This window comes from Penicillium cosmopolitanum (assembly GCF_028827165.1).
Source record: "Penicillium cosmopolitanum strain IBT 29677 chromosome Unknown utg000005l:1.0-4006212.0:1.0-4009387.0, whole genome shotgun sequence".
Classification (NCBI taxonomy): domain Eukaryota; kingdom Fungi; phylum Ascomycota; class Eurotiomycetes; order Eurotiales; family Aspergillaceae; genus Penicillium; species Penicillium cosmopolitanum.
Window position 1 is genome coordinate 1,932,162 of NW_026622675.1, and position 21,957 is coordinate 1,954,118.

Here is a 21,957-nt window from a genome sequence, read left to right on the forward strand (position 1 = left end):
GGAGCTATTCGCGCGTTTTACGGAGCTTTATTCTACTACCGACCTCGATGGCTACTAGTATTAATAATTGAATTTATTCTTCAGCCGTTTACTCTTTGATTTATCACAATCTACTTTGGCACCCGAAATATATTGGCAGTTCATTTCACGATTGCAGTGTATCATTACCTCCAAACAAGTCATAGGACGAATGGCGAGTATACTCGGAAGCATACCATACCTAATATCAAAAAATTCTGCTTATCAATTCCGGAGCCAACTAGCCTTTCGTAATGCTTTCAACCATCTCTTCGGTACTATATAGTCAAGTCACTTTTCATGGAATTTGAAACTCCTGCGGGTGCCCACGCTCAGCTCCCCACCTCTTCATCCCCTCGATCAACGCGTGACTAAATCCCGCATGATATCGCAATCCATTTTCCGGCCAAGAAGGGCGTCCAGCCCTCCACACGCTCCAATTCTCAGCCATCGCCCCTTCAGGCGCACGCAAAATGCCCATGGATACATCAACAATATTCGGTCTTTCATCGCAATGATAAAAGACTGTTGCACCACAATCGCCGCAGAAAACACGGTTCACACCCTCAGTTGACCGATAGCTCTTCGCAGTCCCGATGCATAGATCCTTTGGCAGTCGAGGCGTGATATGATCGCGTGCAACAAACATCCACGCAATGACGTTCGTTCCAGTAACCAAGCGACAGTCATCACAAACATCCATGCAAGCTAGCCATTTGCTCTTATCAACATCAGAAAGCCAGCCTTTGCTCTCTGAACTGGCGATGAACTCCTCGCTGGGTCGGGCGATGGTAAATGAAACACCGCCACAATGACACTCCGCGCGGAGCTCGCTTTGGTTGCTTTGGAGTTCCTTGGGAAGACTGACGTCCGGCAAGGCCCGTCCACCCAGATCGTCGATCTGTAGTGGGAGTCCGTCAATTTCCGAGAATACTGCTGCTAGACCCCCGTCCGGTGCAGAGTCAGGGAGCATATGCGAGTTATACAACCAGATTCCCTCATCGTCTCTGTTAGCGTCGAAAATCGAGGTGGATATTGTCCATGTGTCGTTGCATCCTCCGATGCAGCAGCCGCAGGTACTGCAGAAGTATGTCTTTGTCTTTGATCTCGGCAGGGCGTAGGCGGTCATTTTTTCCAAGCTCGATGGCGCGGTGAATTCAGGCTCAATTCCTGGAGGTAAATCGGCATGGAAACAGCACGGTGCGCCGTATGTGTATCGGCAAACGCTACAGTGGCACATGTGTACTTCCAAGGGGAGAATCTCCACGGGAATGCTGACGGTGTACTGGACATTTCGACAGTGGCATGATGCCGCCAGAGTCTTTTCCCCTGTCATTGCCATTTTTTCAAGTTTCAGAATTTAGAATTTAGAATTCTGGGGCTGCGTGAAGAGGGGTTGATGACTCTTTGTACTGCAGAGAAGTGCACGGGCCAGATCGGCATTCGTATTCGGGGTCATCCAATCCTATGGATCGGGGTTAATCTGAGAATGCAAGCATACAAATGAGTATTCCCAGGATTATCTGGAATAAATTGACAGCTATTATTAAGCTTCGTATTGATTATTTGCCAGTGGATGCTATTGGTTTAATGCCATTCTATAACATGCCTATCACATCACATGGCTGGCGGGCCCCACCCGCATGCAAACGTCGTCAACAACGTAAACAAAAGCGTTTGTCACAGGAAAAGGAAGAAAGAAAATAAATGAAAATGAAGTTGGCCATTGGCAGAGGAATCTAACCCTAGGCCTGAAATTTTGGAAAAAGGCAAAAAGATAAGCCCGCAATTCAGCTTCTCCTATCCCGCATATGGACTTTCCTAGAGGAACCAATTGCTCCCCTAGACCATAAGGGTCTACGTGCCAGGACAGTGAATTCTGAGAAATAAAACTATGCCATCACTCTCCTTTGGTGGACGATTTTGCGATTCATGAGGCTCACGGAGTCACGTCTCTCATTTCATAATTTACCTCTTCACTTAGTCACTTCGTCCATCCTTGAGGGTCTCTGGAAAGACGCACACTTCTTGATAGACCAACCTCGTGGATGTTCTCACCCGCACTATTGGCGACCTTGACTAAAGTCATATGCGTTTCCAAAGGCCCTATTCAGATACTGCTGGGTGACATTCTCCTTAGATTCCCATTCCACTGGAACTTCGAGTTCCTTTTGGTCTTCCACCAGTGACTTCAAGTCGTTGCAGAATTGCAACTTCATTGGATTCCGATACCACGGTGCGAAATGAACTGCAAATGCTCGTTAGTCGACACAAATTGAAAAACTACCACAGACAAAACTGTTCTTGACATACTCATTGCCAGCATCACTCGCACGGCGTCTGTCCGATTTCCAATACCGGCGTGCCACAGTCGCAAATCTCGGAGAACGATCGAGCCTTTCGGAACCACGGGCTGACAGGGTGGTCGGATAGCACGTTGCTTTTCCAACTCCTCTTCCTTGATACGTCCACTTGCGCGCTCGCCATGGATACCTTCTTGGACGTGGAGACCTGTATCGCGGTGCGTTCCAAGCCATATTTCCGTGGAGCCGTTCTCGGGTGTCATGGTGATTAGCGGGACATTGATTACGAGAGCGAATGGGTGATCAGGGTGTTGGAAGTCCGCATCGGAGTGCACAGGTTGTGAAGCGGGTGGGCATTCCGGAGTAGGAGGCATGGCCGTGTTTCCGGAGCAGAATGTCCACTTTGGTCGGGGACCCAAGGCGGTTGATGTGATTTGGGTTGCGATTGAATCTTCTTCGTGTCAGTATGCTTGGATCGATCGGGTTGTCAGGTCCTGGGGCCGTGGATCATATACTCATGAAAATCTGGGGCTCAAAGAATTCTCCCATTGGAGGGGCGTCTTGTTGAATATTGTTTGGGTTGTAGTTGAAGGGACTGTTTTCTTTGCGTGCAAAAAGGGTGTGCGCATCTTGAATCATCTTCGCGTTCAATCGATCGAGCATGTCGTGAGGCACCACATCGTTGACAACGACTAGCCCATCATGATAGAGACTTCGGATCGCAACTTCAAGGTTTTCTGGACCAAGCTGGCCGTTTTGTATCTCGGTTGCAGACGGTTTGATAGCATTGGGGTAACTCCGGGTGGTGCTAAGAGATCGCATTGCCCGGGAGAGAGGAAGGGATCGAATCGGCCGGGCCAGTCTTGGTACTGACCACATTATCAGATATCACCTTTCAAATTAGATTTTGAAGTAGCTCACCTCGAAATCAGTGGGGGTGGAAAGACTTTATATACTTCATCTGCACATTACACTCTCTGGCCACCGCATTGGAGTCACCCCAGTTGAGACCACATTCGGGTTTCATATTACAAATACCCAGCCCAGATACCTCCTCACTAGAACTCCTGATTGTATGGGCACTCAGCTGTTTGATAGTGTAACATTACAATGGCTAGCAGTAATGCACACTAAGGGGGCTCCTCCAATCCACTGGCCAGACAGTGTAACACAGCCGTCCCAATTGGGAAGGTGACCCATAATTCTACCCCGCCTTTCGCTTTTCTCTTCGCCTTTCGCCTTTCGCCTTTCGCTTTTCAATCCAATCCACCATCCTCCACTTACCCACTTCTTCCCTGTGTTTAAATGAGCTGAAATGCCACGCGCCTTCAAATTAGACCGTGAGGGCTCCAGCTTCCACTTCCTGTCTCATTCTATCCTTATGGATAATCTCGATCCAAGTTAACTTGCCAGGAAGGCTGGTGAGATTGAATGATCTCCCCCCAAAAGAGCAAATCTAACATATGTGCACCTTAAAAGTGTCCAGTGCCGGCGGCGTAGGGTGCGATGTAAGTGATGTAAGACATGAAAATTACACGGTTCCGATATCTAATCCCAAGAAAAAGGCGATGGGGTGCGACCCACCTGTACACCCTGCCAAGGCCGAGAGTGTCAATGGCCCTTAAACGAGCAAGAAACTCAATGGCGTACAGGCTCGGAGGCTTGCGAATTGCGTTCAGCCGCTCGAGGCACACCCTCACCCCAGTTCCAACCCAATCTTTCCAGAAATTTTCCAGCAGGAAATCCACGCAGATTCGATTTCGTATCCACAGAATCCCCAGAGATTGCTCTCCAGTACTCTCAGGTCTTCCGTCTATTTAGATACTATAGAGACCATCTAGCTTCCTGGTACGACCTCAATGACAGCCAGCGACATTTCACGGACATAGTGTCTGTGAAAGCGCGATCTAGTCCACTTGTCTTGAGCGCAATCCTTGCCTTTTCTGCAATCAGTTTGCATAACTCTAGCTCCGAGTCGCTGGTTGATATGGCCGAGTTCTATCATTTTGAAAGCGTGCATATGTTATTAGACATCACTGGCAATATTGAAGATGTCGCCTCCAATGGCGAGCCCCATGACGAGCTACTGGCCGCCATATGCCTCTTGCGTTCTTTTGAGATTATTTCCCGTAAGGAGCCACTTTTCCTTATACGGCAAGGGGAATTATGTTAACCAAGCATTCAAAAATGACCAGAAAAATTCGGCTCCCAGAGCCACCTACAGGGATGCTATTCCATCTTGGCCAGAAATCCAATCAGACTAGATTCGCTGTCAAGTCTAGCCCGAGCTGCGTTCTGGAATTATCTCAGAGAAGACATTACCGTCGCGCTAATTGAGCGCCGCAAGCTAATGATCGAGCTTTCCGAGGAACATGTTCCCAAAAACCCGAGTACTGATGACGAATATGCGAATGCTGTTACCATTTTACTTGGACAAGTCATCAACCAATGCTTCGGCGAGGAGGCAAGTCCTCCAGAGCGGCTTTTGCTCCTTGAAAGCAATCTGCAAACTTGGAAAGACAGCCTTCCTCATTCATTCACGCCTATTTTGAATCGCACCTTAGTCAAGAAAGGTGAAAAAGCTTTTCCGTTCATGGGCACTCTGCATGGCTGGCATGGTACGTGGTTCATTATCGATGGATTTGAGATCTGCTACTAGTTGACTAATATCTATGTAGCGGCGGCTATTCAATATTATCAAACCGCAATGATCATCTTGAGACTCGCGAAGCCAAGTCAGCAAGCGATTTCAGTGATGGATAACTTAAGACAAGTTACTGAATTGACTCGCGAGCTGGAGAGCCGCAGCTCCGATATTTGTGCCTTGGCACTTTCTAGTGAATCGCAAGCTGTTTGGATCAACTCTTTTGGTCCGATTGCATTCTGTAAGTCCCGTACCGCAGATCGCACTTATGGTAGATGTACTGACTTACGGGCTTTAGGTGGATGCTGGCTTCGAGACCGGAACAAATTCCGGGATATTATCAGCGGCGTGAAGGACTGGGGTTCTCGGACGGGATGGCCGGTCTCTGATATCATCAAATCCTTGCAGGAAAGCTCTTCATAAGAACATAAAATTAGGAGTTGTCTGGGCAGTGTAACAGTCGATATCGAACACTGTTTCTTTTCGGGATTATTTCGGGCTTAACGCAGCTTCCTCAGTTTACTTGGGAAGCTTCACGTTTTATTTTGTCTCTTTTTTCTTCAGACTTAGCAATGCACTTGTTTCCTCACAACTCACAACCTCGCCTCTGTTACAGGCAGATGCTAATTACAGACTAGTTGAAAAGGCAGCTACGAATGAAGATATTATGGCAAAAAGAATCAATATACAAACTTTGAAACTACTCAGATAGGTATCCCCGATCTTTGTCCTAGCCGCTTTCAAATGCCAAACGCCTCATAAGGTCATCATAAAATCATCCCATCCATGAGCTTTACTCGGAATCACTCTCGATAACAAAACCTCCACGCATGCGGCGGGATGACACGACAGGCGTATCCTCCTCGTCTTCATCCGCATTGGTCTCGGGAGCATCGGCCTTTGACTTTCGGTCCCGACTAAAAACCAAATCATCATCAAAGCCGAGTTCATCTTCATCTTCCGCAGATGTGAGAGGAGTGTCCTCAGTGTCCCGGGTGGCGTTGCCAGTGGAAACCTCCTGTGAGCGAGAAGACTCGGCCTCCAGATCTGCCATGAGGATATCGTCGTCATCACTGCCAACATCACTGCCACCAGATTCAGAAGCGCGACGCTGGCGTTTAGGCTCGCCAGTTGCGGCTGATTTCCCAGTGTCACTCTTGCGCTTGCGTGCACTGGCTTTCTTGCCCTTTGAGCCGGCCTCCTCTAATCGGCCAGTCAGTAAGGCTTTCTTGACATTCTCGGCTTGTTTCTTCCGTCGCTCTTCCTCGAGACGGAAGAACTCTGCGTCGCCGTCGGCGTCGCTCTCCTCATCACTAGCATGAATGAAGAGGTCACTTTTGATTTTGGCCTGGCGAGCCAATGCGTTGGAAAGACGGGCGTCGCGACGCGCCTCCAGAACCTCATCGTCAAGAGGCTCCTTTTCAGAATTGTCCTTCTTCTTGCTCTTCTTGCGTTTCTTCTTCAATTCGTCTAGTGCATTAGACTTGGACCGCGGGTTTGGAGGGAATAGAATTCCATCTGGAACCACATCTTCGCCTTCAGAGTCGTCTCCGAAGTTAATGTCGAGTGTTCCTTGCTCAAGGGTATCGCGTGCAGAGCCCGTGTTCTTCCGGCGAAGCTGCTCTCGAGGATCCTCAGTACTTCCCTCGGGAATTGGGTTCAAGATGGACTTGTTGAGCGTGGAGACAGCCTCACGAAGCTCGGCCGAGCCCATTTTTGCTGGAACAACCCAGGAAGCACCTGGTACATCTTCCACACCAAGCTTTTCTAGCCCGAGCTCATTCAGCAAAAGGCGAAGCTTTGCGTTGGAAAACATGGCGTTTGAACAAAACTCATCTCGCGGTTTGACGGCTATGGTAAGGTTAGCTTTGATAATCATTCGTTAATTTGGGCAACCATAGACATACGGATCAGTGGATTAGGTGCACCGCCAGTTTCAGGGTCCTCTGCGTGACGAGCCGCATCTTGAGCCTCCCAGTCCTCTCTTTCAGAGGCCGCCGAGTTCAAAACATCAACAACCCATTTTACAAGGTCTGTCCGTCCATCAAGAACAAGTGCACCAGTCACAATTCCTAATTTCGCTTCGGATGTTGTCGCATCCTTTGAAGAAATCTCAAGCGTTGCCGGCGCTCGCTTGGCTGTAGACAGTGTTTGTCTTTCGTGCCCATACTCGAGGTAGAAAACAGTCGAGTTCATTTTGCTGAAAAGTAATTCGGTGATCAGAGCAGGGCGCTGATCAATCTTCTTGACCAGGCGGCGGAGGATTTGTCGAACCAATTCCTCCCACTCCTTGAAAACCGATTTGCTGCTGCTATCCATCGCACCAGGCCCCTTGATCATCCGATTAAAAAGGTTGATTATGTCCAACCTGAATAACAAGACAGTCATCTCTTGTTTGAATGCAATGCGATAGAAATAACGGTGGGCGCGTTTCAATTGCTCCTGATTCAGCTCTTTGTAGAATCCGGTGAAGGTGACGAATGTGTCAACGCAGTTTTGGGTGCAAAATTTGGCTGCAAATCGTTTAAAATCGAAAGCCCGTTCTTTCGAGATCTGAGCAGCGTCCTCCATCTCCTCATCCTCCGAGTTCTGCTCTTCATCATCTTCCGCTCCTTCCTGCCCATTTAGTTGTTCGGCCTTCTTCTTACGCTTGGCTTTGCGCTTAGATCGAATCTGCATATCGGCGTTATCCTTGGAGTATCGCTCAAGCATTCGCAGGAAGACATGGGAAAGTTCAGTGGCGGCATCCAGATAGCCAAATCCTTGATCTTTGTATCCGCGGACAATAGCCAGAATTCTGTCATGGGTCGTTTCTTCGTAGAAGATTCGGTTTTGGATGTTTTCAGCAATTTCTTGGTCCTCTTCAATCGGCGAGACGGCCATCTCTTGGACTGTTAAAAGAATCTGGGTAAAGCATCGCATTTGGGCATTCAAATCGTCCCACTCCTTGTTGTCGAAGCTACTCTGCATAGCCCGGTTGAGAGTGATGAAGGTCTCCTGGTTCAATACTCCAGCTACCAATCCATAGCTGTCTGGTTCTGTGTCTTTGGCCGACTTCCCTTGCTGGGCGCGTTTCTTGACTTGAGACGCCCGTCGTGCACATTCTGCCTCGAGGAACCAGGCAACGGTGTAGAAAAATTGACGGGAATTGATGTCCAGAACTCGTTCAGCTTCACGCTCAATGGCTTTCCTCACATGGGTGAAAAGAGGGTTAAAGCCGGAATCCAGGAACTCTTCGACGAATGTCCTGAGATTCTTCGAGGCCGATGCAGAAAGGTGAGCAGGCATATTGAAGTTGTTATTCTGGACAACATCTTCTTTCCTGCGACGGGTTTGGGGCTTATTCCACTTCTTGCTTTGGTCCATTTTGTGAAGAGTGGTTTGGTCATCGCGCAACACATCTTGCCCAGAGACGGTGGAAACCTTGCCCGCATCGTCGCGCTTCACCCAGATCATTGTTCCGAATCGACCATGTCGAGTAGGGGCGTTTTTGGCGTATTCTCTTCGAACGAGGGATTCCTTTTGCAGTAAGTCGCCCAGCTCATCCGTTCGCTTGGCCTTCCTTTGGTCTTCTTCCATGAACAATTTGTCGACGTTGACACCCTTGACGAGATGAAACAGTATCTCCAGAAGTACCACATCCTGCATGTTGAAGTCTTCTCCAACATTCGAACACATGGTCAAGATGAGGGCGAAAGCATCTTGTTCTTGGAAGGCGTCGATCGTAGCCGACCTCGAAGTCTCTTCCTCCTCGCCTTCAGCCGCAAGCCGCGCATTTGTCGAGATGATCGCAACATTTCGCATGAAGTAAAGCATCAATTTCAGAATACCTTCCTCTCGGCTTTCGCGCTCGGATCGGGGAATAGCCATGCTCGGTAGCGCAATTCGGATGGCGGCACGGAGGAGATTCGATCCACCATGTTTGAGGATGCCACGTTTGTATTGAACCTGTGTTTGTTGAAGGTACGGGGTGTGACGATGGTGGTTGACGGTCATCTGGCTGTGGAATTCTATTGGCCATGTTAAAGGCACAAGCAGTTCCACTGGGTTCATGTTAGCTCGTCCAGGATTGCCATGAAACAGATCAAGATCGGGCAGGGGCTTGACATACAACACGCCAGTGCGATTCTCGTCATATGCTTGCTCTTCTGTCCACTGTTCCACCAGATCGAGAGAATTGGAAGTAGATCGCCGTTCACCACGTTCGCCTCTCCCAAGCACCTAGCCACGTCCATTCGATTGTTCTTCTCGTCGTATAGTTTGAGCCATCGCTTGATGTCGCGGAGGCACGCCAGGGCATCATCTCCCAGTACATATTTATCTGCGTCTTCGCCATTGAAGCCTCCGAGCTAAAATGAGGGGTGTCAGCCAATCTTCAACTCTCCTCCTGCGGCGATCTGGGGAGGCACTCACAGCAGTGACCAGGCTGTAAACGTAGCCACGCACGTCCGGGTCTATGACCTGGACATCATGACCCAGAGCAACAACCTCCTGCTCCATGGTGGGGATAGTGGCTGCTGTATATCGCAATCAACTTTCACAAATACAAATGTAACTCGAACGGGCGACGCGTCTGGCGCGTTCCGCGTCTCGGCCGCCTCGTACCGCCTCGGCGATTCGGAGAAACGAACTCACCGCCGCAGCCGAGGATAGCCGATGACGTCGGGACAAACACGTGAATATCTATAGACGCTTCGCTCCTCGTTCTCTCATCTTTGACTCTTGATCACCTTCTAGCTCATTCACAGCCATGTTCGCCTCTTCTCTTCGCTCGGTCTGTCGCAATGGCCCAACTGTGGCCCGCGGCTTCAGCTCTACAAGCGTGGCCAGCGCTGCCGAGGTTAAGTCTCTCGGTGTCATTGGTGCCGGTCAAATGGTTCGTCGCATGTCTCTGGCCCTGGACAGAAATTGAGGGGAATCTAACGAAATATAGGGCCTTGGAATTGCTCTAGTCGCCGCGCAGAGGGCTCAAGTCCCTGTGACTCTGATTGACACTTCACAAGCATCATTGGACAAGGGTCTCAAGTTCGCCGGTAAATTCAACCCCACCACCATGAAGACTGAATGGGTCTACTATTCCAGTATTTGCAACTGCGAGGAATCTAGCAGTTAACACGGTCTTTTTCATGTCACAGATAAGCTCCTCGAGAAGGATGTCTCGAAGCAACGTATTACCCGAGAAGCCGCCGATGCGGCCCGCGGCCTTCTTACGGCCAGCATCAAGATGGATGACCTTTCCTCAGTCGACTTTGTGATCGAAGCCGTTCCTGAAATCGTCGACCTCAAGCAGAAGATCTTCGCCAACCTCGCCCAAATTGCGCCCAAGCATGCCATTCTGGCCACCAATACGTCCTCCATCTCCATCACCAAGATTGCAGCCGCTACTACCGCAGACCCGACGGACCTGCAAGCCCCATCACGAGTGATCTCGACCCACTTCATGAACCCCGTTCCTATCCAGAAGGGTGTCGAGATCATCCGTGGTCTGCAGACTTCTCAGGAGACCATGGATACTGCAATTGCGTTTGTTCAGCGCATGGGCAAGGTAGCCTCCGTCTCCGCCGACTCGCCCGGCTTCCTCGCCAACCGTATCCTGATGCCCTACATTAACGAGGCAGTCATCTGCCTCGAGACTGGCGTTGGTGGCCGTGAGGATATTGACAACATCATGAAGACTGGTACTAATGTCCCCATGGGCCCCCTGGTCCTCGCGGATTTCATCGGTCTCGATACCTGCCTTGCAATCATGAATGTCCTGCACCAGGAAACCGGCGACAGCAAGTACAGACCCTCTGGTCTTCTCCGCCGCATGGTTGATGCTGGCTGGCTTGGAAAGAAGTCCGGTAAGGGCTTCTACGATTACTAATAGCCTGGCGTATTACCTGGCTTAGTTGATGAGCAAAATTGGTTTCTCTTTGCACTATACCTCCTGTATCCTACCATTTTAGATGGCCACTAGCCTTCGATCTATATGAAGCCTTTTCCTGGAAAACAGCCGCAAGATACCCTCATTACCCGTGAGATCTCACAACCTCGCCTCCTTATCAGATCCGTAGAGTCCGTATTCATAGCAGATGTGAGTCTCTCCCTTCACTCATTATCCTCCTCGAGTCTCCACCCCCATTGATCCCTAGTGGCAGTCTCCATCTCAGCTCGATCCATCGCCGTAAGAAAAATAGCAACATCGAGATCCCGGTCCTCTTCCAAGATAGTAGCATTACCATCATAATCAACCTCATTAACTTCCCAGCAACGACATCCAGGCCACGATCTCCCACATGCATAGCTAGGCAGCAAGTGTGAGCAAGTACAGTCCGTGTTCAATCCACGGCGAACTTACCAAAACTCTGCCCCACATCGACACCTAATGTGTTGGCATCCACCCACTTTTTCAACCATAGCATGGCAACTAAAACATCGTTGCCAGTGATTACGCCGTGCAACTAGCAGTACATCTGCCAATCCAGGGTCTTCGGCACACTCGCGATCTGCATGCGCTAGATCTCGACACCGGGAACAGATCATAGTGCGGCAACGAGGACATCTCTGATATGTGTCGCCGGGTTTCAGATATTTGCTGTGAATCCATTGTCTGCAGCTGGTGTGGGGGCAATATAGGCGTTCTGTCGGTGGTACTGCATCCTCGTCGATGCGAGAAGTATAAAGCCGTTTCGTTCGAGTGCTTAGTGCCGATGTGATAAGTTCCAGGGGGATTATTTCGTTGCAGCACCGGACTGGGAACTGTGTTCTATTCCGTAGTGCGAAGAGCGCCATTTTTCGGATACAGCGATGACAATATCGGTGCTCGCATGGCGCGATTATCAGCTTGTTGGACCGGATGTCTTCGTAGCAGCCGACGCATTTGCTGGCTACCGGTCAACAACATTGACTTTATAATCAGCTTCGTGGAATAACTAACTCTTTGTTCGTGAAGAATATTTTCAAGATGGACTTCAATTTCATTCCAATTCCAACCTTTTTGATATCCGGCGGCTGCCCTGAGGCTTCCCGGCAAGGGTTCAAAGACATCGTCGTCTGCTCGCTGATCTGGTCATCTGTGAGTGGATCGGCCAGCTCGGTCTCAGTTTCGGTCGACCTCTCATTCAAGTAGAAGAAACATGTAGCATTGGCCTGCGGTGGGATAGAATTATCCTGGCATTGAAAGAGACGTGATAAGCCCTTGAGTGATTTCGAAATTCTACCTGGAAATCGACGAGTAGGCGAAGGCACTGTTGCTGGGGGCTCTGCCATCTATGCGTTAGTGATAGACACAATTGTTGTCAAGGAAAGGCGAGATTGAGGGAGAAGCCAATCGCTAAATATCAATCAAGCGGCATCCTCCGGAGGGTACATACCGGCGTCGGTTTAACAATTCAAGTTCTTGACTCCTGCGGTGGGCAATCGCAGCCGTAGGATGTGAAGGTAATACACACAATGACAGAAAAGCAGCCTATTTGATACTAGCTTTGCCATAGTTTTGCTTGTTTCAAAGGAATGCGTAACGCGGTAACCCTATCAACATTTCCAGATTTTCGTTGTGAGTATACCGCTAAACAAGGTTAATGTTAGCATCTGGCCATGGTTTTATTTAGGAGCTGCCGGGGATGGGTCAGGTCCAGATGGACTTTGATACTAAGAACGACTCAGTATTGCATCACTTCATTTGACCTTCTCGAAGTAATGGATTCACCTTGGAAAGTAGTTGACTTCCCATGATCTACAACCTTGGAACATCACTACCTTCTGAAAACAGAGACCTCAGGCGCTGACTTTGTCAGTTCACACTTACCTTAGCATCTAATTCTTTGATATCTCAACTAGGCGTCCACTATTTTCATCTCATTAATGCTCCATGATAGCATTATGTTGAGACGTGATGCTGTAGGCACCGGCCTCGCCTCAGGCAACGATGTCGCTGTGTCGTTCCTTCCTTGTCTGAATAGTCTCGCTCCTTCTTCCCTCCCTCTTCTCTCTTTCCTTTCCCCTCTTCCCTCTTCTCTCTTCTCTCTTCATCTCACCCACTTGTTCTTTTCCATTCATCCATCTCCTTGCACATTCGACCTCAGTCAGTGCTACCAATTCCCAACCCTAAACAATCAAGCAACAAACCGCGGAAGCTCTGACAGCACTTCGCCCACTACTCCCATCAATCCCATCCATCCTGAACCCTCCTTACCACTGGTTTGAGCCACCATGAACACGATGCGGGACACTTCAATCCCCGATTCTCTGGCAAACTGGGCGAGAATGTCGACCAATACATCAAAGCATGCCACTGCATTCCGCCCCTCTATGGCTATACAGAGGCCCAGCTCAATAATGTCCGCGCAGTGACATTGTATCAAGGAACTTCTGAAGAAGCCAGAGCATTCCTGAGACAGTCTCCCCGCAGCTGTCCAGGACGACTTTGTTCAAGCGTCGACCAAGCTCAAGGAAAGGTTCCTATGGAAGTCCGAAACCGAACGAGCGATTACCATGGAGAAAATCACCAACCTGAAGCAAGCAGAAATGCCACTCTGGAACTATATCGAGCAGGGTCAGAAGCTCCAGGCTGAGACTTTCCCGAGCCAACACGTCTCGCTTTGCCAGTACTGGCTTCTTGGATTGAAAGACCAAATCGCAGCGCACATCGGAATCAACGCATGGATGAAGCATGCCGACGGCGAATTGTCCTTCAACAGCATCTCCCATTACGTGAGAAACCCTGGCCTGAAGTACGAGACGTACGAGGACAGCTACTGCAAAAAGTGGTAATGAAGTTTCCGCGCACAGCTTCTTCCGAGGTTAGCCAACTATTCGAACGGGTTCCTGAGTCAGATTATGAAGATACTGTGCATGATTAGCTACGGCACCAGGGTATTACCTATCCAAATAGTCAATATGCTTCCCAGTAAGCGAGAAATAGCTATAGTATCAATAAATCACGGAGTATGGTTTTAAACCACCTACTAGAATTTGTGCCAACTTCGATATAACCATGTACCAGTCAAGGCGATCTCATGCATTTAAACACTAATAAAACTAAAACAAAGGGTATCGTAGATGCATTTCAAATTGCCTTCAAGTAGACAAGGACCCCAAACTCCGAAAAATGACCAATTTTTGCAGATTTCGCTACGGGAATTGTTCAAATGTTCCCAGCGAACCTTCGGCCAGCCCATCCAGATCCATACTCCTGATACTCTGATCGGGAAATTGCAACCTTGCTCAGCTCTTCTCGGTTGTTAGCAAGGCGGGACCCTCCTAGCCATGTAGAGCAGATAGGACTATTCGCCAGTTAGTATTAGATGCCGCTAGGAAACATTCAAAGCGAAGCAGCAGTACTTACTCTTCAGCCCGGCGCACTCTCACAACACATTCAGATGATGTAATTTGACGCAGCTCCGCTTCACTAAAAAAGAGGTCATTAATTTGAGCACCAATAGATCGAGGTAAAATACAACATACAGCCGCTCCATGAAGCCTGGTATACCAGCATTACCACCCACAACAAGAACATTTGCCAAAAGGGCAGCATGCAGTCCAGCGGGAAGAACAGACAGACTCTGCAGAATCATTTCGGGAACTCCTGCCTGCTTCATGCCGATGTCACTCGGGCGAAACAAAAGCTCTGGGACAGCAAAGCGCTCATTGCCCAGAACTAAGACATCTTCGGAAAGAATCTCAGAACTCAACCCGGACAGCGCGCCTTTCTTCTTTTTCGCCTCCAACAAAGGATCGTGGGGTCGCATGAAACCCTTCTTGTTCGCGTTGGGGTCAGGAAGCACAAAGTCTACCACAATACTATCGTCCGAGGCTGCTTGGCGCTTGAGGTTCGCCTTCCAAGTTTTCTCCATGTCTGTCGTGAAATCATTGGTCACGAAGCACACGGACTCTTTTACCTCATTCATGATATAGCTCTCATCCACCATGTTGTACTGCCTCATGGACACAATCTCCTTCAGGTAGTTTGTCAGGTGTTTGCCGCCAATGTCAAGCCGGCGTATCGCGCGCTGGATGGGGAGTCCTCTATATACGGGTGTCACAGTCGTATGCGAATATCCAGAGTCTACAACAAGAAGGCAATCCGCAGGCAAGATATCCGTCTCGGGCTTTCGAAGCGGGTCTCCAAATAACGAATGAACCTCATTCCATGCGTTGAGCGTCGGACCTAAAACAATAGCATAACATCAGTATTGACCCTCGGGCTTCATCTTCATCAACCAACTCCCAGGGCTTCGCGCATCTCTTACCCAAACATCTCACATAACCCCCAAACCCCCATTCCTCCATCACCATTTCGTCCGTATTCCGTTGCAAAACCGGCATAGTATTCGGCGCCTCCGTAAGCACGAGAGTCGTATCTTCCGGCGTCGGGATTCGAATCCCCTTATTCCGTGCCGTAGCCTTCTCCTCGAAAAAAGACTGTTCCCAGATCTCCCTCTCCGCTTCCCAATTCACGAGATATCCCTTCTCCACCGGCCGGCGAAACATGGCCTCATTCCAGTCGTTGACAGTACTGGAGATCTGCGGACCGACCACGATGCGATTATCGCGTGTCTTGACGAGGCAGTTTGGAATCGTGGTGCAGGCGGATAGGGCTTCTTCGGTGGTGGTCGCATCGGACGACGCATAGCCCGCTTTCATTGTATAGGCGCCATTGTCGATGATGAAGGTTTTCTGGGGGATACGTCGAGATGGGACTTCGGGGGCCGCCTTTTTGGCAGGTTTTGCTGCGGCGCGGGCTTTTGATGTTCCCATTATCTCACGGGGTTTCGGGCTTGAATTGAAATTGAAATTAAGAAAGAAATTTGGAGAGTCGGAGGAAAGGCGAGCAGCTCCGAGTCCACCAGGGCAGCTTCAACGCGGTGTCGGAATGTTTGCTGTGTTTGACTCGGTTCCTTTCTGCCTCAGGCTGCGTTATGAACTAGTACTAACTAACTACAATAATTGTTAATCATGTACTTCACGGTCTCAATGGAAGGAGTAATTATTATTCAATACTCATTATATAAATATATATTCCTGTATTTACAAGGAATCCAAATACTCAATCTATTATCCCATTCCTATCGCGTTGTCACAGCTTAAACCCCCCGCCCCGCAGAGCCCCGCGCAAAAAAAAAAAGAATCCATATGCCAAATTTCCTCAACTGCCCCTCCAACATCCAACTTTCACAACGCCTCACTCAACCCCCTCAAACAGCCGCAGCTCGTCCCCCGCTGCCTTGCCTCGCCAGAATCCCACATCAAAAATGGCAACTCAAATCGCAACCCTCCTCTCCTCAACCCTCGCCCTCCTCGACCAATTCCAAGAAACACTCACTCCATCCCGCGCCGCAGAGACACAGACTCAAACCGAGTCGTCCCCTTCTTCAAACGATGCAAAGCCCCTAGCCCTCCTATCAGCATCATCCTCCGCCCTCCGCGCCCAAGTAACAAAACTCTCCCTACTGTCCATAACCACACCCTTCACACCGTCAGCCGTCAGCACCGTCCTCCGAGCCGTGAATGACTCCGTCCTACCTTCACTTATAACAGCTGCTCTACTGATCACGCCGGCCGAGTACACGAAAGCGTTCCACTCTGAGATCCTCGTTCTTTCGCGCACGGCGTTGGCGGAATTCGCGGCGCTGATTGGACTTGTTAAGGGTATTGCGGAGAAGAGTGAGAAAGGCAAAAATGACCCCAAGGGCACAAAGGGCAAGGAGGATATGTCCAAGGCGGAGAAGGATACTGTTACCGTTGCGGCGGGTCGGGTTTGGGAAGCTTGTGATAGTGTGACGGGTGTTGCTAGCAAGGGTGTTGTGGGGTTTGTCGTGCATCGGGTTGAGCAGTGGAGGGATTTGATTCGGGATGCTGTGATGGAAATTGAGGAGTGGGATCCTGAGGAGGATGAGGATGATTTCTTTGATGATTTGATGGGTGATGAGAAGAAGAAGAGTGATGATGAGGGCTCGGATGAAGATAAAGATGATGGAAGTGATTCCGATGAAGATGGAAATACTGCTGCGCTCCTGGAGCGCAAGAAGTCTACTTTGCGCTTCCTTAAGCCTGTCGCTCAGGTTTATCCGGCTGTTATTAATTACCGGTTGAAGAATGCGGGGGAAACGCCGCTGGCTACGAAGGGTGGTGTTGAGAAGCTGGAGCTTTTGATGCTTTACCTTGGTCGGATTCCTGATCTGGTTGATGAGGCTGCTGGGGCTTTGTATGAGGATGATGAGGATCGGGCGGTGGATTTCTTGAAAAAGATTCGTGCGAATGCTACCGTTGCTGTTACTTCGCTGGAACTTCCTTGGGGTGAGGCTGCGGATGCGGATAAGGCTGAAGATAAATTCACTGTCTGGTCGAGGACGTGGCTTAAGGTTTTGGAGGAAGTTGGCAAGTCCATCGAGGCTGAAGCTGAGTGAGTTGAAGTTGGTCACCACAGCGTCTGAGAGGAGCTTGAAGTCGAAATTGTACTTAGTTGATACCCAGTCGATGCAAAGGAGTCTCCGAAAAACAACATTGGAATTTGAAAAGCATAATAAAGTCCATATTTGTTTATGTACAGGTTAAAGAAGATAAATATTATACAAGGGGCGGCCTGCGACATTGCCTTTGGCAGGTTATAGTGTCTTCCATCCCCGGCTTTCTGCTAGAATTCGTCAGCATTGACACCATCCTCTTCCCATTCAGGCATATCTTGAACAGGAATATGCTCTTTCAAAAATTGCAACACAGCATCAGTCCCCTTGGCAACAATCTGCCACCGAGGAACCCGGAAGCGATTACCAGCAACTTCAAACCGCCTCAATGCTGAGCCAGACCCCCAGTTACGAGGGGAACGCTCCGCGGCCAGAAGGCCGATCTTCGGCGGCAAGGATTCAATGTCGTTGTTACTAACGTCCAGAACCTGGAGGCCTTGGACAGCCTCGAACTCGAGACTGACGATCCGATTATCGGAGACAAGGAACGACTTGAGTTCTGGGAAGGTCTCGCGGATACGCGGCAAGGGTCCTGTCAGTCGATTGTTGGAGACATCGAGGACATTAAGTGCTGGAGCCTTCAGATTCGCCAGGAGAGATTCAATGGATGTTAGCCCAGCGGCGCTGAGGTTCAGTGTCTGGAGTTTGGGGAGCTCAAGTGGCGAAGACAGAAGCTCGGCACTTTCCAGAGGATTGTGAGAAAGGTCAAGCTCGGTCAGATTCTCCGCAAGCATCTCCAGTGCCGAAGCAGGGAAGCGAGATAGTTCATTGTGTTGCAATTCAAGACGGCGAACCTCTTGCGTATCGATCATTTCCAGTTTCCACGTCTCCAACTCGGTCATCTCAGAATACGATCTGTCCAGAAGACCACCGGCTCTAACCTGCCATCCACTCTCCAGCGCCGGCGTCTCCGGGGCAAGCGTAAACTGCGTCGCCACGGAGCCCTCATCATCCGTATCTAGAGGATCGGGCTCACAACGATTGCGCATATCCTGAAGAATTTCATCCGAAGACATGCTTAGTAGCTTGCGCTCGCGAAGTGGATTGTTGGCAATTCGGAAAGATGTCAAGCCTTCCAAAAGACCAATCTTCTCATCTAGTCGAGTGATATTGTTCCCAGTAAGATCGACATTCTTAAGTGACTTCAGTCCCACCAGTCCATCTGGAAGCTCCGCAATGCTATTATCCTCAGCTGAAAGAACCGTCAAATTCTGCCAGGCAGATACACGAGGTAAGTATTTAATGCGATTTATACCGATGAACAAACTCTGCAGTTCTGGCAACGCCAGGTTGTCATTGGCGGCAAATACTTCAATCGAGTTGCCGGCAACATTCAGTATCTGCAGGTTCTCAAGACGATCGACAGATTCCGGAATGAGAGTTCCTTGCAATGTGTTTTTTGGTGCATTGAGGGTTCGCAAAGGGACCTTGCTCAGTGCGGCAAAAGGTAACGATGCCAAGTTATTTTCGCCAACATCCAACAACTTGAGGTTTGTCAAATGAGCAAGCTCTTTCGGCAATGATGTGAGAGCGTTGCCGCGGAGGTCAAGCGCTTCTAATTGTTGAAGGCGACTGATGTCTCCCGTCAAGGATCCTTCCAGCTTGTTATTTGCAAGTTTCAAATCCACCAAAGTCGGTATCTCTATAACAACTTGGATGTTCTCCATATCAAAAGAGTTATTGGAGAGGTTGAGAGAGCGCAATTGCCGCAACTGCCTGATACCCATTGGAAGGCTGCGCAGTACATTTCCATGAAGATCCAAAGTCTCCAATCCGCCAAATTGAGGAGCTCGTTCGTCCCGCTCTGGATCAATATTCTCGGGATCCACGTCTGGGAATGTAGCATCGGAGATTTCGGCGAGTTCATTGTCTGCTGCGATGAATTTGACCAGGTCTACATTCTCGAACCAATTCGTAGCATCGGGGTCAAATTCGTACATATCGATGACCTCTTTGGGAATCTCCGTTAATGAAAGGGCGGCGATATTCAAAGTGCCCGAAGTACGAGCACCTTCCACGCGTTTTCGTATGACGCCAGGATTGGAGCCCTTGGGTAACTGATCGAAAGGGTCTTCGTCAATGGTACCCCATGAATCCGCGGGCTTGACTTGTGGTGCGGGCTTCTCATCAGTTGTATCGTTCTTTGCTGCTGCCTTTCGAGCTGCCTTGGCCTTGGCAATGGTGTCACGTAAGGCGCTCGATGACTTCGTAGCCTTCCTGGATTCGTGTTCCTCCTGTTGCTCAGGTGTAAGTTCATCTGCTATGTTGGATGCCGCGGACACGTATCGAGAAGCAGTTGATGGCGATCTCATTGTTGATGGGGACTCTATCTGGGGCTTCCTGGTCTTCCGAACGTTAAGTGGACGTTCGGGTGGTCCCATTTCAGTCTTGACGGATTTCGGGGCTGTTTTTCCTGGGGATGGTCGTGCGAATGATGGCCTGCCAATTGATTTATGGTTGAGTGTATCCTGTGATGCCTTTTTGAGAGGCGTTCTCGGCTCTGTGGTACCACTTCCCAACGCAATGCTGTGTCTCGATGATGGCATTTTCATTCTTGACAGACTTTCAGCAGCATCCGAGACTTTGTTTGGTGACAGGGGTGTTGACGATGCGACCGACAGACGGTTTCGAGATGGCAAGCGAAGCTTGGATACCGGTTGGGATAGGAACTCATTTCCTTCTGTCTGGCCAGAAGATGACCGCGACGGTGATCGGGAGTAATTGGAGACATTCGATGGTGTTTTGGAAGGGGAGCGGATCGGGCTAGCTCCATTGAAGAAGCTAGACTGTCGTTTCGCGGATGCCGGTGATGGTGGAATAGCAGATATCGTATCAATTGTTCGGTCTGATAGCGAGGGCCCAATCTGTCGAACACGACCGCGAGCCTCTTGAGCTTCTTCATCCCCCACCACACTCGCGTCTTCTAGCTTGTCGCTTCCATCCAATCCGCTGACGGGCTCGCTCGGCACAGGAGATAGCTGCTCACGGGTTTTCGACGGTGATGAATAACGCGAAGATGGTGATTTGAGGAGCGACTCGTATGAGGGACGTCGTAGGCGGCTATGGTCGAGACCAGGATCGGCTTGTAAGCGATCTCGTGACGGTGAGGGGCGGATGGATTTCGACGCGGTGGTGGTTGGCAAGGGCAATCTCGAGACTGGACGTGGAATTCCACTCGGTGGACGAGTAGCTATCTTGGGCTGGCTCTCCATGTTGGCGTCTATATTCTCTGGGAGACCAGAGGTTCGCTTTGATCAGGACGTGGGCCAGGAGGGTGTACAGAGCCACACGTCAGAAAAACCGAACGATGTCCGTGCAGAATCAAGAATGTGAAAGGCGGGGGAAAAGCAAAAGGAGTTCGGATGAAAAAAGTGGCAGGCCCACCTTCATGACAATTCGGAGATTCTCTCACCCCTGGGGATACAACATGGGGAACTGATCGAAGCTAAATTATTGGAGATCGAGACTACTAGCACGATAGCATTGTTTACTTTTATTTCCGCGATAGCCGCCTCAGGCAGCAACCATCTCTATAAACAGCCGGACATGGGGGACTATTGACAAGGGAGCCTGCAGATGTCTACGACAATCCGATAGTAAGACATTATACTCGGATAATTGCAGAACAAAGAATACGATGGTTTGGTAAGCTCAGGCTTATGTAGTAGGTTCAAATGGCTGGGCCGTGATACGCGGATACGCGGACCCGCGCATCTGTGCTGTGCCTGTCCACTATACGAATTGGCTAGCTGCAGATACCTACATCCATGGATAGGCATGGAAAAGCTGGTCTGATGATGCTGAAAGTAGTTTTTAGGGTGTATGAAATATATCCAACGGTACCATGCTTAGGTAGCGAACTATTTGGAAGCTAACACGGTCCAGATGGACTACTTAATGCCCAGGTGTATAGGTAAGATCCTGAAGAGACTGGTTTTCATGTTTCCACAATCATTCCGACTCGGTTAGGGGTATCCAATTGAATCTTGCCCAGGTGTGTGATCTATTTATTCCTGCTCAATGCCACTCAGGCTGGCTTGAGTGTTTACATATAACGTCATGACGCTGGAAGTATATTTTCAGCTATACACTCTAGGGCTACTAATAGTTAACTAATCCAACCACTCTCAATTAGTCATAGAGGTAGTCTCTGCAGAGCCATTCCTTCCAGAGGCTGTCAACTTGAAGTAGCATTCCATTCCAGGAAGCATTCCATTCAGAGTGTCCATGGTCGAGATCATACTAGGTCAATCAGGAACTGTTCAGGTACCAGCATTCTTCTAGACATAGTCGAAGAATGTTCGAAATTTTCAGCCATTGCGATAGCTATATATAATTCGTGTATGTACGGAGTGCTAGTGCAGAGTACTTACAATGCAAGGACTGTGATGGCATCATTGCTATTGTTCAGCTGAGTCCCCAACTTCCAAGGTTATCGGTTGCCAGCCCAACCCCGTCGTTCGCAGCCTGTTTACCACCAAAATGGAAGCGTCGATCGGCAGACCAAGCCGCATTGGGGAATGTGGGTCCATCAGGCGGCAGATCC

The 21,957-nt window shown here is 49.5% G+C and overlaps 9 protein-coding genes across 9 annotated transcripts; 4 read left to right on the forward strand and 5 right to left on the reverse strand.

Moving 5' to 3' along the window:
* Positions 1 to 316: 316 nt before the first annotated feature.
* Positions 317 to 1,360, reverse strand: N7509_003779 (GFA family protein; the record flags this gene model as incomplete). Its single annotated transcript, XM_056628416.1, has 1 exon — positions 317 to 1,360. The coding sequence occupies one exon, from the start codon at positions 1,358 to 1,360 to the stop codon at positions 317 to 319; it is 1,044 nt and encodes a 347-aa protein (XP_056491150.1).
* Positions 1,361 to 2,081: 721 nt separating this feature from the next.
* Positions 2,082 to 3,143, reverse strand: N7509_003780 (uncharacterized protein; the record flags this gene model as incomplete). The annotated part of the gene is made up of 3 exons (XM_056628417.1): positions 2,082 to 2,266; positions 2,332 to 2,772; positions 2,837 to 3,143. 3 exons carry the CDS (start codon positions 3,141 to 3,143, stop codon positions 2,082 to 2,084), a joined length of 933 nt encoding a protein of 310 aa, XP_056491151.1.
* Positions 3,144 to 4,308: 1,165 nt separating this feature from the next.
* N7509_003781 (uncharacterized protein) lies at positions 4,309 to 5,388 on the forward strand (the record flags this gene model as incomplete). Its single annotated transcript, XM_056628418.1, has 4 exons — positions 4,309 to 4,450; positions 4,604 to 4,939; positions 5,000 to 5,206; positions 5,264 to 5,388. 4 exons carry the CDS (start codon positions 4,309 to 4,311, stop codon positions 5,386 to 5,388), a joined length of 810 nt encoding a protein of 269 aa, XP_056491152.1.
* A 370-nt stretch (positions 5,389 to 5,758) lies between these two features.
* Positions 5,759 to 9,465, reverse strand: tof1 (putative DNA repair protein (Tof1); the record flags this gene model as incomplete). Its single annotated transcript, XM_056628419.1, has 4 exons — positions 5,759 to 6,816; positions 6,873 to 9,008; positions 9,077 to 9,314; positions 9,379 to 9,465. The coding sequence occupies 4 exons, from the start codon at positions 9,463 to 9,465 to the stop codon at positions 5,759 to 5,761; spliced, it is 3,519 nt and encodes a 1,172-aa protein (XP_056491153.1).
* A 250-nt stretch (positions 9,466 to 9,715) lies between these two features.
* On the forward strand, positions 9,716 to 10,831 carry N7509_003783 (3-hydroxyacyl-CoA dehydrogenase family protein; the record flags this gene model as incomplete). The annotated part of the gene is made up of 3 exons (XM_056628420.1): positions 9,716 to 9,841; positions 9,899 to 9,998; positions 10,101 to 10,831. The coding sequence occupies 3 exons, from the start codon at positions 9,716 to 9,718 to the stop codon at positions 10,829 to 10,831; spliced, it is 957 nt and encodes a 318-aa protein (XP_056491154.1).
* Positions 10,832 to 13,440: 2,609 nt separating this feature from the next.
* On the forward strand, positions 13,441 to 13,719 carry N7509_003784 (uncharacterized protein; the record flags this gene model as incomplete). The annotated part of the gene is made up of 1 exon (XM_056628421.1): positions 13,441 to 13,719. The coding sequence occupies one exon, from the start codon at positions 13,441 to 13,443 to the stop codon at positions 13,717 to 13,719; it is 279 nt and encodes a 92-aa protein (XP_056491155.1).
* Positions 13,720 to 14,092: 373 nt separating this feature from the next.
* Positions 14,093 to 15,705, reverse strand: arp6 (actin family protein; the record flags this gene model as incomplete). Its single annotated transcript, XM_056628422.1, has 4 exons — positions 14,093 to 14,231; positions 14,294 to 14,356; positions 14,413 to 15,115; positions 15,198 to 15,705. 4 exons carry the CDS (start codon positions 15,703 to 15,705, stop codon positions 14,093 to 14,095), a joined length of 1,413 nt encoding a protein of 470 aa, XP_056491156.1.
* A 494-nt stretch (positions 15,706 to 16,199) lies between these two features.
* Positions 16,200 to 17,354, forward strand: N7509_003786 (uncharacterized protein; the record flags this gene model as incomplete). The annotated part of the gene is made up of 1 exon (XM_056628423.1): positions 16,200 to 17,354. One exon carries the CDS (start codon positions 16,200 to 16,202, stop codon positions 17,352 to 17,354), a length of 1,155 nt encoding a protein of 384 aa, XP_056491157.1.
* A 227-nt stretch (positions 17,355 to 17,581) lies between these two features.
* On the reverse strand, positions 17,582 to 20,623 carry N7509_003787 (uncharacterized protein; the record flags this gene model as incomplete). The annotated part of the gene is made up of 1 exon (XM_056628424.1): positions 17,582 to 20,623. The coding sequence occupies one exon, from the start codon at positions 20,621 to 20,623 to the stop codon at positions 17,582 to 17,584; it is 3,042 nt and encodes a 1,013-aa protein (XP_056491158.1).
* Positions 20,624 to 21,957: the final 1,334 nt, after the last annotated feature.